At 28.6% G+C, this 18,905-nt stretch overlaps 1 protein-coding gene across 1 annotated transcript; it reads left to right on the top strand.

The window, feature by feature from the left end:
* Nucleotides 1-13,603: 13,603 nt before the first annotated feature.
* Nucleotides 13,604-15,347, top strand: LOC101268511 (uncharacterized). Its single transcript, XM_004229431.5, has one exon. It carries the CDS (start codon nt 14,252-14,254, stop codon nt 14,888-14,890), a length of 639 nt encoding a protein of 212 aa, XP_004229479.1. The 5' UTR covers nt 13,604-14,251; the 3' UTR covers nt 14,891-15,347.
* Nucleotides 15,348-18,905: the final 3,558 nt, after the last annotated feature.

Raw genomic sequence — 18,905 nt, 5'->3', positions numbered from 1 at the left:
TGTAAGCTTTGAGGTGCATTGTTTTTTTAAATATTATTTCATATATTACTTTTAATTAGCAAGTAAGGCTAATATGTCATCATATTTTTATTTCTTCTAGATAAATTATTTTGTTTTGTTATCTTTGAGATTTATTTTATGACTAATAATGTATTTGTTATTATTTTTCTTGACTCTTGTATATAGGATGAAATGATAACATCAAGCAATGAAGATTAATGGATTTTGAGTTATATATATTGATTATTTGTCCAAAATGATTATGTAGCAGAATTTATGATTAAATGAAATTTTTTCTTATCCTTTATGAGATGTAATATTTTAATTTGTTAACTGTGAGATTCATTTTACGACTAATAATTTATTTGTTATTATTTTTTTTGACTCTTATATATAGGATGAAATGAAAACATTAAGAGATGGAGATTAATGGATTTTGAGCTATATAGTGATTATTCTTTATTTTTTAGGTCCTTAAGAAGTAATGTATCTATTATATTATTTCTTTTTGAATTATTTATGTTTTGTTAAAAATGATTATATGTGTTTAAATGTAATTTTCTCCTTATTTTTTATCTTTTTTTTATTTTGGTAGATAATTTTTTAACTTATTTAATCAGATTTGCCGATTATAGAAGATATATCTATAATGAAAATGGTTAGACATTCTTGCATAATTTGAGTTTACAAGGAAAAATAATTTGATATGTCTAATATAATTACAACTCTTTCTTTGTTGAATCATATATTAATATTATTTGTTTGTGTTCATGAAGATAGAAATCTGAGTTTTTTTTAAAAAAACATCTAATTTATTCTCCTTACCTCTATATGATTTATAGATAATTTAACTATATATAATGATACACTCTTCAAAATAATTATTTGTTTAGGTAAATTCATCTCTCACTTTTTTTATTGATGATATTAGTTTATTGTGTTTGTGACTTATAATATTTTAAAATATAGAAGTAGAAATCGATATGCTACTTAAAAAAATATGTGGACATATACTTTCATAATCCGGTGAAACAATTTTTATTAACAAAAATGACAAATCATAAAAATGAAAAGTTAATTTATTATTTTTAAAATACACATGGTTTTATCAAAAATAAATTATTTATTAATATGTAAAATTACAATTCTTAAATTTTTCATTTTTGTTGTTTTTCTTAGAATATTTCAAGTTGTTTATTAATAAGTCTTTATTTTTTTTCATGTTTGTTATTTTTCCGGAGTTCTAAAGTTATTTCAAAATTATGATTAATTTATAATTTTAAAAAAATTTAGTTGCTTTTCTACCTATCTATTTACTTATAATAAAATATTTGTCTCAATAACTCTAATTTGTTTGTTTTTCATTTTCTATAATTAATGTACTTTATTAGTGTAATAATGTACAAATATTACTCTTTTTATGTTACAAAAGTTCAAAGTCATATTACCTCTTAATTAATGTGACTTTTTATTTTTAGGAATTTATTATGTTAAATGTAATATTTATTTAAAATGTGAAAAATATTTTTTAATATTTTGTGTTTAGGCCAAATAAAATTAAAAGAAATAGGAATTGTGTATGTGTCATTTTTTGAATCTTTTTTTCGTAGTTAATTCTCTCTTTTATGTTATTTTTAAATTTTATATTTTTTTCCAATATAAGTTGTCCCAAAAATAATTGGATATCTAAACCTAAGTATAATGATGATGATGATAATAATAATAATAATAATGTAACGACCTGTTTAGTCGTTTTGAGCAGCAGATTTTATTTCTGGAAAAACAGGCTGAGATGACGGAACCCACGACGGACCGTCGAGGGGGTCTCGTTTCAAAACACTTAGAAATTCTGAAAAATGGGTACTGAAATCGACTCTCTGAATTTCGTAACGGAATGGCGTGACGGACCGTCACAGACTCTTCAGAGAATTGAGTCTCTGAACTCTGTGACGGAGCAGCAGGACGGACCGTCGCAGGCACGACGGCCCGTCACAGGCTGCGTAATCCCAGGCGGAGTCGGATTTCTTTAATGTTTTAAGGGACGTTTTGGACTATTCCGGCTTATAATTATAAAGTTAGTGGTTTAATATTAATAACTCAATTACTTGGGGGCTAAAAGAGGTAACCTTGAGTAAATTAGTGGGTTATTATTGCCATCTTTTATTCTTAATTATATGCTAATTAGGGTAAAAGAAAGAGGGTTTGAATAAAGAAAAATAGAAAGAACAAGAAGAGAGAGAGAGGATCGATCGAGATAAGAGGAAAGCGAAGAGAAAACAAAGCCTTGAGAAAAATTGCTTGCTTGATCACGAATCTTCGGTGGAGGTAGGTTATGGTTTTTATGCTATTTGTAGTAAACTCTTAATAGCGAATGATATGTATTGGGTAATGTTGTAAACCCTTCTATATGCTTAATTATGTGTTTGCATGTTGTGATTATATAATGGTGATAAAATAAGCATGATGAATCTATTGAATCCTAAATCTTGAAAAAGAAAGGGATAATGCACAAGTACCCCCTCAACCTATGCCCGAAATCCCAAAGACACACTTACACTATACTAAGGTCCTATTACCCCCCTGAACTTATTTTATAAGTAATTTTTTACCCCTTTTTAGCCTACGTGGCACTAGTTTGAATAAAAAGTCAACCATCGTTGAGCCCACAAGATAGTGCCACGTAGGTCGAAAAGGGGTAATAAATTATTAATAAAATAAGTTCAGGGGGGTAATAGGACCTTAGTATAGTATAAGTGTGTCTCTGAGATTTCAGGCATAGGTTGAGGGGGTACTTGGGCATTATCCCAAAAAGAAACCCTAATCTACTTTGTTAATGATGATGCCTTGGTATAAAAGAAGGCTTGATGAACGAAAGTAGTGTGATTAGGGGGATCGGGTGCCACGTTCCGATACCAGGATAGTATATGAGGATCGGAGTGTCACGTTCCGACACCAGGATAGAATATGGATCGGGTGCCACGTTCTGGTACCAGGATAGTATATGAGGATCGGAGTGTCACGTTCCGACACCAGGATAGAATATGGATCGGTTGCCACGTTCCGGTACCAAGATAGAATATGGATCGGGTGTCACGTTCTGACACCAGGATAGAATGATGATCGGAGTGTCACGTTCCGACACCAGGATAGTATATGGATCGGGTGCCACGTTCCGGTACCAGGATAGTATATGAGGATCGGAGTGTCACGTTCCGACACCAGGATAGTATATGAGGAGCGGAGTGTCACGTACCGATTCGAGAGGAATAAAGATAATGAATCTTGAAAGATGTTAATATACTCAATCTAATGAACCTAATTCTCAAATGAGTATAATGAGGAGGCGTGAGTCCTCGTTGATGAGCTTGGTGTTATGACCAAGGGTTATGGTAATTGTAAATGCCGCATGTTGAGTATTGTAGTTGATTTTATGATATTATCTGACATATATTGTTTTCTATTTCGAGTTGGCCGATGATATCTACTCAGTACCTGTGTTTTGTACTGACCCCTACTTGTATGTTTTCTTTTTGATTATTTGTGGAGTGCAGCAAACATACCATCGTCTTCAACTCAACCGCAACTCTAGCCAGTCTTCATTACTCCGGATTTCAAGGTGAGCTAATGCTTCTAGCTTGGACTGGATCTTCCTCTTCATGTCTTGATGCCTTGAAGTTCCGGCATGGACTAGCTTTTTATGTAATTTAGCTTCTAGATACTCTTAGCTTTAGTAATTTGAAGTAGATGTTCTTGTGATGATGACTTCCAGATTTTGGGGATAATAATAGTTGTTGAGTTTTTAGAAGTTATTGAATTGGTTTTTATTAATGAGTTTAAGTCTTCCGCATTACTTTCTGTTGATATTATATTGAAATGTTAAGGTTTAGATTGGTTGGTTCGCTCACATAGGAGGGTAAGTGTGGATGCCAGTCGCGGCCCAATTTGGGTCGTGACAAATAATAATAATAATAATAATAATAATAATAATAATAAGTATGAAATTTAACTAATTAATATTTTTAAACTTTTCTTTATATAAAATTTAATTATTAAAAAGTCATTAATACAAATATTAAATTAATCTAATATTGTACAATAAAAATAATTAAAACATGTGATGATTGGGTCATGAGGAGGACAAATAATAATAATTGTGGATAATGATTTATAATAGTGTTGGCTAACTATATAGTCATGAATACTAACTATTAATAGTAATCCAAGTTATACATTGCCGAAAAATTATACTAAGAATACAATTTATAAAATTACAAATAAGCATAAAAGAACGATTAGATGTAAAGTTTACATAAATATATATAAATTATACTAAGAAAATCTCAAATAAAAAAGAAAAAAATGATCACAAGTTTACATTTAAGTAATTCTAATATCACCCAATTCTTATTACCTTCCCTTTTTCTCTATAAAATTTATTTTTAATATTTAACTTTTCGAAGTTCACATATATTGATTTTTTAATAAATTTCATATTTAATCTAAATATTTTTCATAGTTTCTCTTCTATAAAATTATGTGATTAAAAAAAATTCTTTTTATTAAAGTAATTATTGATATTAATATGTAATTTTATTTTAATCATTTTCATAACCGCACGAAGCGCCGCTAATTACACTACTATATATATAATTGTGATATTCAATCTATCTAATTATATGCTCCTCAAATTTTCTATCAAATATGTATTTTTAAAAAATCAAATTCGACCCGACATGGCAATATTGAGTTATGCCGAGTGCTGACCCATCAAAATCTGCTCAAATCAGAAGAAATTATTGAACTTTTTTATTTTTTCACCCACTAAACTTTATAATTTAGTAAGTAATAATATTATAATCATATAATGGTAGGCATGATATTTGGAAGATCTATATTTTTTTAGTATTTAATTTTTTTTGCGAATATTAAAATGAGTTTTAAAAGCTTACTTTTAGTCCACTATAAAGTTTGAATTAGCTCACAAGCCAAACTCGAATGACTTTATATGTATATTATTATATGTTTGATTTTCTTAATGGTAGACCAAGTCTTGTTCAACTTTTAAATATGTTTTCTTGAAAATAATTTAGTTGTTTTCTTAAATAATATATTTGTTCCATTTTTTTTTAATAAAAAGAGGACATAGATATTCTAAAATCGCACAAATTAGACACGTAAATACTACTTCACCAAATGTCACATATTCTTTATTTCATTTAATAATTAATATTTATTTTGTACTAATTGATGAAAACAAAAAGGTGCAAATGAAAAAATCCCCACCATGGACATTATTAATCAGATCAAAGTGAATATTAGCCTCAAATAAAATAATATAAGAATTTTGGCCTACTAGATTTTTGTCATAATCAATCATGTTATTTACTTATACTAGACTTTATAGATGGTGGCTTTAGATTATTGGCTTTGAATTAAATAATTAAGTGGAAAGTTTACAAGTGGTTATTTTTTATAATAATAATAATCACGTATAATAGAAAGATAGACCGACCAACTATTTTATGATCTCTATATTTTATTATATCGAGACTAAGAAATTATTTTTGCATATATTGAGTTGTTTCTCAATCATTAAACAATTTTAGAACACTTTAACAATTTGTTTTATATCCTCAAAATTGGAGACCCAATATATTTAGATAGTGAATTTTAAAATTTTGATTTTGCTTAAATATAGTTTTAAAAAATTGCAAATCTTATATAGAAAAGGAAAGAAAGAAAAATACCTACTTTTAGCATAAATATTGTAGGACTTTCAATTAAATTATTCAAATTTTTATATTAATAAATAACATTTTTACAATAATATTTAAGATAATGCACTGCTAATACATGGCTTAAAAATTTTGATTGAATTTTTTCTTCTTCGTTAAAATAGACAAACTTGTTATTTATTATTTTTTCTTAATTTATTAGTTAATTATATGTGTAGGGTTAATATTGGTAGATTTTTATTTGTGTGTATGAAAAAAAATGTAATTCTTTCTACAACATAAAAAAATCATTTTTTTATTACTTGCGAATTTTTCTATGAAAATAATACTTACAAATTATTTGCCGCAAAAAATTTCCTACGTAATAAATTTGCGGAAAGTGGCGCCAAAAATATCCCCCAATTTTTTTGGAAAACTATTTTTTTAAGAATTTCATATTTCCTCATGAAAATTAGTAGAAAAATTTCCACAGAAATAATATCTATGTAAAATTCATAGATAATTTACAATTTTCTAGTAGGGTATAAAATTAATATTGAAAAACATAAATATGTTTGCTAAATTAACTGTTGAAGAGGAGGTGAATAGTGATGGACATCAAATGGATTAGAGTTTTCAAAAAATCAGAAAAAGTTCAATTCCTCTTTGATATGGTTAATGCAAAAGATAGATATCAAAGAATAAATTCAAAGATAAGACGATTTTTTCTTATGTCATTGAGTAAAGTTTAATAGTTTCAATCTAAACGTACTAAATCAATTAACTTATTACTATTGAAAAAAAATTCAAAAATATTTCCTACTCATATTAGCCATCTACTATAAAAGTAGAAGCAAGGTCTCCACTTTTTTTTAACGAAAATCTCAGTGCGTAAAGTGTCCTCATACAAGAAAAAATCATAGTGTCACAATCAGCCTAAACCATCGAAAAATGAATAACATTCGATTACCTACTAGTTTTCATCCTAATTCGCGATCTCAATTTTCTAAATGGTTATCCAATTTAAGAGAATTGTCTTGAAATATGATTTATGTTTCATTTATGATCAAAATATCATCCAACTATTACTATTTTCTCCAAATATATTTGAGACTTTAAAATCATCAGTCTCTCTTAATTGACATGACATGCCATTAAAGTCCTTTTTTTTAATAATAAACTAATTTAATTCATTAAACCTATTCAACTAATATAATGATCATATTATTATAAATTTATTTTTAATCTATTAAGAATAAATTTTCATACTTAAAATCTTTTATGTTATGCATTCTGCATAACATAAAAAAATAAAAAGTTTAATTATGATAAAAGATTTTAAGTATGAAAATTTATTCTTAATAAATTAATTTTAAAAAATTAAAAACAATATGATGATTATTTTAGTTAAATGAGTTTAATTAATAAAATTAATCTATTACTAAAAAAAAAACTTAAATGACATGTTATGCCAACTAGGAGAGAGCCATGCTTTTGAATTGTCAAGTATATTTGGAGAAAAATAGTAATAGTTGGGTGATATTTTGATCGTAAATGAAACATAAATGATATTTTAAGCAATTCTCTTAACTTGGGTGACCATTTGGAGAATTGACTCCCAAACTTCCTATCAAAGGTTGTTTTGTTTTGTCGATAAGCTGAATTTAAGTTATGACATGTTTAATCACCTTATCTCCTCAATACTTTTATGACCAACCTTTACTACTCCTCATACCCTCTATATCCAATGTATCACACCTTCTTACTGGGAGCATTTGCACATATCCTTTTCACATATCCAAACTATTCCTGACCATTATTTACTAAAAAAAATCACTTTCACTTTTTATCTTAAATATCCTTATTCTTAATCCTAGTATGGAAATTTTAATGCTAATTCCCCCTCCCCTCACCCTTATCCAATTACTTTTATATATATATATATATATATATAAGACCATGGTGGAAGTTGTTCTATCCTTTATTTTGGACACGACTAAAGTAGAAAGAATGCATGAATCGACGATGAAAAAAAAACTCAAATCTAAACTTTTCAGATACCCGTACTGAGAAATTGGTGCTTGATTGCATAAACTCCAATAGGAAAAATATATATATTAAATTTGTAGATAGTAAAAATGCTAAGCCATTTAAGTAAGGGTATATCGGTCAACTTTGTATACTTTAAGGGTCGCTTTATATCTGTGTTTGCAACAAATTTAAATATATTGAAAATATATAAATTAAACAAATAAAATATAAAAAAACGTGATTTTATTCATGAAGCTTGTAAGTAATTTTTCGAATTATGATGATTTAGATATGACCTCTCTACATGAATAATTCATCAATTTGTGGAGTATTCGAGATCTTGATCTCTTTATGAATTTATAATTTATGAGATGTTTTAAAGAGAATTTAGAGTTGAATAACCTCCTAGAATTCTAATCTGGGTTGAATACAATTAATTTGTAAAATTCCAACTCAAATTAAACACATTTTATAAAGTCCACAAAATTTCAATGTCTACAACTTAATTTAAAGTTACGTAATTATTATTAATATATGAATTAGTTATGAGCGGATATAACGAAATATTTCCTCTATTTTGTCACTTTTTTTGTACTCTGTTTTGGGTTAACCCCAGTACCGATAATCACTAATTACTGGTCAAGTGAGAATAGATCTAAAATTGTGTGCAAAAGTTATATTCATAGTAATATTAACCATAACGTTCAATTTTAACTAGAGAACTTGATAAATTAAATAATGAAATTTTAATTTAGAGGGTTACCAGAGTTAATGATCCCCACAAACTGCACAGAAATTGAAGGGGTTATTCAAACCTTTGCTATTAGAAACTCCATTTTGTTTCTATTTATTTGTTCATATTTTCACTCCATTTTGTTTCTATTTATTTGTTCATATTTTCTCTTTTAGTTATTTTTATTTATTTGACAAATTAAAAAAAATAATTTTTTTCTATTATATTCTCATTTAAACTTCTTAAAAATTTCTAAATTTTAATTCATCATTTTTAAAACCATAATTAATAAGAATAAAATTGTAACTTCACTATACTAATTATTGATATCTTAATATATATGCTATTTCTAAAATGGACAACTAAATAAGAACAGAGGAAGTATAATTTAAGGAGGGTTATAGTAACCTCCATAATAAAAGCTCCACAATTTGATTTTTTTTTGTAGTGATAGATTTTCTCATAATCTATTTGCATAAAACAAAATATAGATTTTCTCATTAACCTATACATGTTTAAATATGCGAATTTTTAAATTGTAATTAAACGTCGTATTACTTTTATACATGAATATCTTATTTTCTATTTATATATTGAATTTCTTATTAATGATACAAAATTAATAGACATAATACATATATTGGATCTCAAATTTGGTTTCAAATTTTAACTTTGATCTCAAATTTTTATAGTGCACAAATAGGCACTTTAACTATTCCATCTTTTAATAAATAAATACGCGATTCCTTCCTGGCAAAATGCGTGAAATGCACGCATTCTGCGCAAGTGAGGGGTAATTTTCGAGGCCCACGAAGGTTAAAAAATGTTGAAATGACAATTATAATCTTAATGAATCTCTTTTATATTAATTAAAATTATTTTAATTTTTTTAGTTCTAAAATGACATGTAAGATAAATTTTTTTTTAAAAAAAGACATGTAAAATATTTAGTTAGTTGGTAGCCACTGATTGGCTCACTAATACACGTTAGAGTGTTGCATTTCACGCACTTTGACTCCAAAAATTGCGTTTTTATTTTTTGAAAGATAGGATAGTTAAAGTGCCTATTTGTGTACAATGAAAGTTTAGGGTCTAATATATGTATTATGCCAAATTAATATATGAACTTGTTTCTTATCCAATTACCAAGTGACTCCTGAAAATATTTGTCCTTTTCACTTATTAATTGGGTGACACAAAAATAAGGGAAAATTTAGACTAACTTGGGGTTGTCGGTATTCAACAAGCGCCACTTAATTGTGCTAATTAAGCCCTTCGTAGAAGTACAAGGAAGTAAAGTTAAATAGTATTGGAAAGAGATGAGCTTTCTTCTTTCTGTAACCCCTAGGCCACTAACGTCATCGCTTGGGAGACATATTTTTAGAGGCCCCCAAATTTAAAAACCAATTACTTATATATATGTTTTTAAAAAAAAAAAATTTTTGGTATATACTATGCGTTTACTAGAGGAAATTGCATGTGAGATAAATATCAGGGGCTGACCCATAGAAGATCAAGTGGGTTCATGTGAACCCACTTCATTGAAAAATAACATCGTATATATATGTATATTTGATTAGTTCTTAAGATTTTATATGTATATGTTAACTTTTGACATTACTAACACAAGTGTAACTCTTGGCTCAATGGTGAAGTGTCACGATCCAAAACGGGTCGTGAATGGCACCCACACTTACCTCCTTAGATGGGCGAACCAACACATCTAAACCCCAACATATACCAATAGTTCAACTATAAATAATATAAATAATGCGGAAGCTCCAAAAGATACTAAGCAACCAATTTAAATAAGTTTCTAAAGTTTAATACTTATCATCCCAAAATCTGATAGTCATCACATCAAGGACATCTAATCTCCAATACTAAGTCTAAGAATATTGAATACACTAAAATAAAGAATAAAATGGTATGTGTCTGAAAGTATAGGACATCATGTCGTGACCGAGAGAATCCAACACGAGCTTGAATGGATAGCTCACCCTGTAACTTGATATGCGGGAGGCTGGCTAGAGATGAGGGAAATCAGAAGTCATAGGTACACTCGTTGCATTTCATAAAAGGAAAACAAAGAAGAAAACAAGTAGGACTCAGTACGAGGCAACATGTACCGAGTAAGTATCATCGGTCAACCAAAATAGTAACTAATATACAAAGAATAATAGTATGAACTCAACTATAGCACTTAACATGTGATAAGCAACAAACAACATGAACAAGTGTCAATAACAATAAAGTAAGCACGTATTAAGTCAACGGTAGCAAGATCACACATGAGGATTCATGCCTCCAAACCAAACCATTTTGGGAGTTGAGTTCTTTGAGATTGAGTATCTTTCATTTATTCAACATGTTTCTCCTTTAATATTATCGTGTCGGAACGTGACACTCCGATCCAAGAATACCGTGTCGGAACGTGACACTCCGATCCAAGAATACCGTGTCGAAACGTGACACTCCGATCCAAGAATATTGTGTCGAAACGTGACACTCCGATCCAAAAATACTGTGTCGGAACGTGACACTCCGATCCAAGAATACCGTGTCGGAATGTGACACTCCGATCCAATTATACTATTAATTTATCCTTTATTATCACCGCTTTCAATTCATTGTTATATTATTTTCATTAAGCCTTCTTTATTCAAGGCATCACTTCGATAGATAGGATTAGAGAATATAAATTCTACGGTCTCAGGATTTCAGACCAATCACAAACCACACAACCAAATCACACAATCACACAGTCAAGTACATAGATAACTTCACAATATCATTCAAGGCATATCAATCACTATTAAGAGTTTACTATCAAATAGCATAAACCATAACCTACCTCCACCGAAGAATTGAAGTCAAGTAACTACTTCTCCAATGACTTTCCTTTCCTTATTGCCTCCGAACCTTTCCAATCTATCAAGTATATATATGCACAATTTGTAAGTTAACGAGTCTATAAACACTCAAATTATTCTATATTTAGCCTAGACCCAAAAACTCACCTAATTATAAAATCAAATTCCTAAAGTCCAAACTAAGGGTAGGTCTTAGTTCCCTTAATTAACATAACGTTAATGAAATATAAATAATTTCATACACCTAATATTTAATGACCTATTTTAATATACTAAACTCAATTTATAAGAGGATGATACGCAGTTTAATTCAAGATTAAGCATTGGTTTCGAACCCTAGTGGCAAAACGTCTAACCCAATTTTACAACTTAGCAAATCTTCTCATCTAATACCTTCTTATCCAACCATAATTAATTTCATATTTCAATGTATAAAATTATAACATATAATAAGGTATAAAATATTTTAATGTCTAAAATTTTAAGTTACTGGTGCCAATCCAGTGGCAGTAAGCTTTTCCACATGCACATCCACACCTTAATCTTCCAATTTGTTTATACATTAATGATTAATGGCTGCCTAACTTTTTCAATCAACAATTTGTACTTAAACCTATCTCGTAGCAATTTAGCATACACCTGAACATTTATAGTTTTACAAGAACTAATATATTCTTTCCACCAATCTGCATGTTACAAATTTATAAAGAAACCCACCGCTAAACGAATCCACGCTTAATCTTTAATGTAACTGCACAGGTAAGCCGTCTTTCTCACTGTTCTTTTTTTTTTCCTCTTTTCTTTTCATCTACAGATTATTTGTTACCCTAATTATTATACTCATATAATTATAATAGTGATAAAAGTGACCCACTATTAATTATAATATTATTTCTTAACCATTAACTAAATAAATTAGTAAAACTACCCCACTAATTCCATAATTATAATTATGAATAGTCCAAAACACCCACTTAAATCTATCAGAAAGTATTTTCTAACATAAAAATTTCTAGTGCCCAAACCGACTACACGGGTTGTTACATGAAGTGGGCTTAATTTTTCCAGCTTGCTCGAGTTCAAATCCCTACTCCCACATTTTAGTTTTATTTTTTTTATATGTTGAACCCACTTTTTGAAAATTTTGGGTTCGCCACTGATTATTGAATATAAATTTGAATTTCGTAAGAAATAATTTGATGAAAATATAGATAACAAAATCACAAAGTCCTTTAAAGAATCGTTTATCATTGATTACTTTATATATGTAGAATAAATTAAACTATTTTTCACTTTGAAATAAGTTTGAACCAATTGAAGCATATGAAAATATTTTTAATTTCTCACTTAGTGGTAAAATATTGAGATCACTAAATGATGAGAATTTTTAAAAAAATATTGTCTTAACCTTGAACTTTCTTTAACACATAATAATTAATAGATATTGATGGTTTAGATTTATTCAAAATTAAAATTGTTAAAAGAAGTAATACAAGTAGAAGATAATGATCTAATGATAATACTCAATCAAATGAAAAAAATTGATTATTTTCTAAATACACATATTGCTTATAGAATAATGTTACCAACTTTTGTAGTTATAGTTGTTGCCTCAGCCTAAAGAAGTTTTTCAAAATTAAAATTGATTAAATCTTCTTTAAGATTATTAATGTCTCAAGAGAGATCCAATGAATTCGCTATATCATCATTTGAAAAGACAATATCAAAACGAATCAATTATAAAATAGTGCTTAATGACTTTTCATCTAAAATAACTAGAAAAATGTATTTCAAATAAATGTATATATATGTGATAAAAAAATATCAAATCTCTCTCTTAAATTTTGCTTTAGACTCTCGATATTATTGAATTGACCTTAAAATTAAATATTAAACAACAAGAACATATTTATGATAAAGTATTAATAATAACATATTTGTTCAATTTTTGCATAACTTAAGAACATTTAAATCGTTTTCGTATTATAAATATAAAATTTTTATCAAAATTATCGTTATGAACGGAATTTAAGAATAAATTTCTTTTTGTTGAATATCAGATCCATGACAAGAGGATCAACATCTCATAAAATCAATGATCAAATTTAGAAATCATTGTCCACAATTTACTCAAAATGACGTGGCAGATATTATCAATGAAAACCAATCAAAGTCCAGTAATAAAAATTCATATATGGAAATTTACGATAAATATTTTTTAATTTTTAAATTAAAAAATAATTAAAGTTTTTTTTATTTTTATTATTAGATAATAGAAAAGGAAAGAGATTTGAAGTAGCCACACAACAAACACATGGTCCCCTCAAATAATTTTCCCTTTTTAAGACGACAAAAAAAACAACTCACCGTCCAAAACTTAACGCCGTTAGACACTATAAGAAAACGACAAGCGCGTAGACTAACGGATTACAAGTCTCCGTCAATACGGAAAGAAAATCTGGGCCCCACACGTGAACGGCTCAGTCTTAGGTCAGCCGCTCATAAAATATGAAAATCAAATTAGACGGCTTAACCAAAACATGTCTAATACAAACCCCCACTCGCACAACCAATCGCGTGCGTCACGCGCATACCTTTTTTCTTCTCCTTCTTTTGTGTATATATAAAGCTCTACCCAATCTTCCTTGTTATCTTCATATTGAAACGAAACAAAATCTCTCTCAATTTACAGAGAAGAAATATAGTTTTAAGGGAGTATTTTCTCTTATTGTTTCCCTTAAGGAATCGGAAAACCCAGGAAGAAGAAACTTGTTTTCTTTATTAATTGCCTATAAATCACCCCTTTCCCTTTGAAGGTTGATTGAAATAGTCTTTGGAATTTTCTTTTTCTTTCTTGGGTGTATTTATTTGCACAAATTTTGATTTCCTTTTTCGTTAAAATGGGAACAGAAGTTTTGCGGCCACAAAATTGTTTGATTGACAGGTTCAGGGAACCACAACCGGCGGCGGCGTTTCATCGTCGGAAAAATAATGGGTATTATAATAACAACGGTTACCGGAAACCGGTTGTTAGAACGGAGAAAAAGAAGTTGAACAGCAAGATCCAGAACCAATCTGAGCCGTCGATTTCTAGGAGATCTGAGGAGTCGAAACCGGTTCAGATCCCTGGGAGAGTTACACCGGTGGTAGACGGCGGAATCGTGATGGGTCAGGTAATGATTTTGAGAAGGGGAGAGTCGTTGGATTCTCTGAACCCTAATATCAGGAAAGAGAACAAAACAACGTCGTCGGGTAAGAAGAAGAAACAACCGGCGAGTGGTAGCGGTGATGAATTGACGACAGTTTACGGTACCGGAAGATTAGGTCCGGAACAACCCGGAATGTTCCCGAAAAATATCCGGGTCGGGCATACCCCGACCGACGTTTATGCCGGATCTGCTTTCTCAAATTCTCCATCGCCTCGATCTCTTCCTCTACCTTCTTTCTTCAACAACATGAACAACAAAAAGCAAGTAGAATTGACATCATTCGATGATTCAGCGTCGAGAGATTTACGGCGGTTGCTCCGACTGGAGTAATGGATCCGACCCGTATTCTGGAGAATTACCTCTTATAATTCATAATAACTAGTTTGGATTCTCCCCAGTCTCTAATTAGGTTTAAGGTTGACTTATATTACTATTAAATCTTTCCTATTCGCTCCTAAATTCTTATAATTTTGGAACTTTCAGTTTTCTCCATGAATTTTTTTTAGACATGGAGAATTGAAAAGGTCTGAAATTTGAGAAAAAAATGCGAATAATTTCTTCTTCTTATTTTATATTTTAGGTCTGGGGATTAAGTATGGATGGAGGGGTTTATTGTATTTAAGGGGAAAGAGATCGATGAATAAGTTTAGTTTTATGTTAAATATATTGTGTTTGTGAAAAAAAAGACTCTAATGATGGAATTATTGAATAGCTTTTGTAAAGCTTTTTATTTTGGATTAATGGTTAGTACTATAATCAGAACAAGTATTATTCTCTTTGCTCAAAACTTTATTGCTTTCTGATCTACCTGGATTGATGGTCTGATTTTTATTTATATACTTATATAACTGTATGAATTACTGATTATGTCTAATCTAAATCAATATAAGGAGGATTAACAAGTTAGATTTCATATTAGTTAATGTTTTTAATCCTAAGTTGTATGAGCTGTAAAATTGAAATAGATGAAGCGAGTCAAATCATTTTAAGAATACAAAACCAGCCATAAAGATAAAACATTATTTATCTAGGAATTGGGGGATATTAAAACACTTTGCAAGAAGTTCAATCAAATACTTACAACTCCAAAAAAAAAATTAAATTTTCATGACCAAAAACATCAACTATATAATTGTTTTGATAAATAATGATGAAAAATGGGATTTTGGGGGTAGTGGGGTGGGGGTTGCTTGGTCATTGGTAGGTAGTGAATAGTTCAATAATGAAGATGATATGTCCATTATTTTTGGTCCACATACTTGTTACATTGATGATATCTTTTGAGATTGTAATGCAATTGCATGGCAACATCTTGGCCGACCCATGATGTTATTATAAAATAAAAAAATTTCATTCCATACATTAGAGTTTCAATTAAATTCAAATTTTGAGACCTATCTGAGAGTGATATTTTTAATATAATTTTTTTAATATTTAAACTCAAATTTAAGACTTCTGATTAAGGATGAATCACTTCTACGAATGCACCACAACTAAGTTTGATATGTTATCTTCAAATTAAAAGTAGCAAAGTATTCGGTCTCTTAGATTCGACAAAACACAATATTTTGAGGTGATTCTTTTGTTTGTTTTACTTAACTATTATCACAACTCATGTGGTTTGTCTCTTATCAAACCACAATCAGAAGAATCAACGTATATAACTATATATAGAGTCACAACCATTCTAACTTTGTGATTCTCTCTCGCTCTTCATATTGAAGTCTGATATTTAATTAGAGTCTAATTAAATTTAAATTCATGTTAAAAAATTTCACATGAAATAAAACACTTTTTAACAAAAATAATTTCATATTTAAGAAAACTCAAATCTAAAATATTTGATTAAACATAAAAAAGTATTATACGACTCGCCACAACCCCTGCAGTTGATATATTTAGAATAAACTTTGATAAAGAGCACCCCTATTTTAGACAAATTTTGTTAAAGCTAAGTTCAACGTACTTGTACGAAATCATGAACTTTCTTGTCTTTTCATATACTCCATCTTGGGTCCCTTATCTACCATATTCCGAGTCAAATAATAATTTTGATAGTAAATTCATGTATGAAATTTGTAACTTTTTTTGAAACAAAATTTATATAATTGGAAATTACGTAAAAAGAAGCACTCCTTCAATTTTTTTTTCTTTTTAATTGTCATATATACTAAAAAAATTTGTTTCAGAATAATTGTTAATTTAAACATAATTTAATTATCTTTTTCCAACTTTATGAATAGATAAAATTGAAGAATTAATAAATTGGAACGTAAGTGTCTTTAACTAACACTAGGTTTGAATCATTGTTATTCATTATATTGTATTGTATGGTTACTATATCTATAATGTTTATTTTGATTATTACTTAAAAATTTATGATACTGCATTGTTAAATTTCCTTGCTACATAACAATGAAAGACCCTATTTTATGGAACAACCAATTTGGTGTGTTTCCATTGTTAATTTTTTTTCCAGTTATATCTTTGCATAATTTTCAAGTACTATTTTGCCCTTTACCTTAATTATTTAAAGAACATTTTTCACATGTAACAAACACAAAATTCATATTTGTATGCTATAACAAAGTTTGCATAATTTGCTCCATAACAAACATAAATATGTATAATTCGTTATACATATACAAAGAAATCAATTGTATAATTTGCTATACATATGCAAAAAAAAAACAAACAGTTGTATGCAAATCAATTGTATAATTTGTATATGTATAAAATGAGAAAGAGAGAAAGATCAAGAAAATTGGGCAGTGGAATATTTGTATTGTAGAACTATAAGTGTATAGGACGAAAATATATGTATTTGCATGTGTATATACAATTTTCTCTCAATTTATACAAAAAGAAACACAATTTATACATTTCGTTTCTGTTTGTATAAGCGATAGAGGTGAAGGTGGCGAGCGAGATCTGAGAGAGTGGCAAGCGAGATCTGGGAGAGGGGAACAAATTTATATCTATATATACAATTTCTTTTAGCTTTATACAAACAGAAACATATTTTATACACTTGTGTTTGTATAAAAGTGAGAGGGAGCGAGAGAGGGAGAGTGGCGAGCGAGAGAGGGAGAGTGGCGAGCGAGAGTTTGAGGGAGAGAGGTGACTAACAAACAGTTTGCTACATGACACAATTAAATCAAAGTGTGTATAACATTTAATTTGATTTATTAGTTTGCCATTATATACAATTTTTCCTTTTTAAAATCTAGTCAAATCTTCTACCCTAGAATAATTAAGGATACTTAAGTAAATTTATAAATTACAATAGAGTACGATACAATTAAACCAAACAATTAAAATGTTATTAAATAACGACAAACAATACAATCTACCATACAATATAATATAACGGAGTACAATACAATACATTATGAATGAATAACAATAATTCAAACAAAATGTAAGTGACAAAAAAACTAAATCTATTTCTCCAGCATCATTCCCATAAAGAAAATACCAAAGTATTTCATAATTAAGTTTCGTCATAGTTTTTGCTTTTATGCTAGCACAATTGAGAAAGGGTTTGAAGGCAAATCGATTTCTTGGGATATCATTTTTTTCACCATTGATTCATCCATTTGAGTTAGTTATGGATTTTGATTTCGTAATTTTTAATAAATCTTTTTATTCCCCATTATCGTGGTGTTTGAGAGGCAAATTTAAGTAGGGGTTAGTTTTTTCCTAGATTTTGAATCCTAACAAAATTGATTAACGATTATAAACCCCGAAAATTTTAATCCTGACTCGGCTGAAGAAATAGGTGATATCATATTTCATTCCTGCGAGACTTTTAGTGCACACGAATAATTTGGATGTTGGAGTGTGCTTCCTTATAAGACTTCTATGCTGCATAATTTTTTCCATGATTTTTTATTTTTTAATTTTATTTTTATTTTAATAATTAGGCCTTATATCACGTATCTAAAATTCATATTATATCAAAATAAAGTATACATGTCCTTAGATATATTGATTTAACCCTTTGTTTATCATAGATAAAATTGTCATTTGCTAATTTTCTTAAATAGTTATTATCTTACTACTATCCTAATTTTAGGATTTTGAAATTAATTAAGGCTATACCTATTAAATCCCTACTTATTTATAAGATATAAGAGTCTTAATATTTAGTCTATTGAAATTGACTATAGTTTTCTTCTTAAATACTATTCTTTACTTAACTATATGGAAAATTCTAATGTTTAAGAATTTTGGTTAATAAATCTTTTTCTTATTTAAAATTTGTATACAATTATCACTTAATTTGTAATATTGTCTGTCGTTTACTTTTGGATTTAAATCATGTGATTTTGTGGATTCATAA

This window comes from Solanum lycopersicum, chromosome 1 (genome assembly GCF_036512215.1).
Source record: "Solanum lycopersicum chromosome 1, SLM_r2.1".
NCBI classification, from domain to species: domain Eukaryota; kingdom Viridiplantae; phylum Streptophyta; class Magnoliopsida; order Solanales; family Solanaceae; genus Solanum; species Solanum lycopersicum.
The sequence above is the reverse complement of the archived record's forward strand: the minus strand, read 5'-3'. Positions and strand labels throughout refer to the sequence as shown.

Bases quoted from the DNA above. Each gene is read 5' to 3' on its own strand.
- LOC101268511 (XM_004229431.5), top strand. From the start codon at position 14,252: ATGGGAACAGAAGTTTTGCGGCCACAAAATTGTTTGATTGACAGGTTC.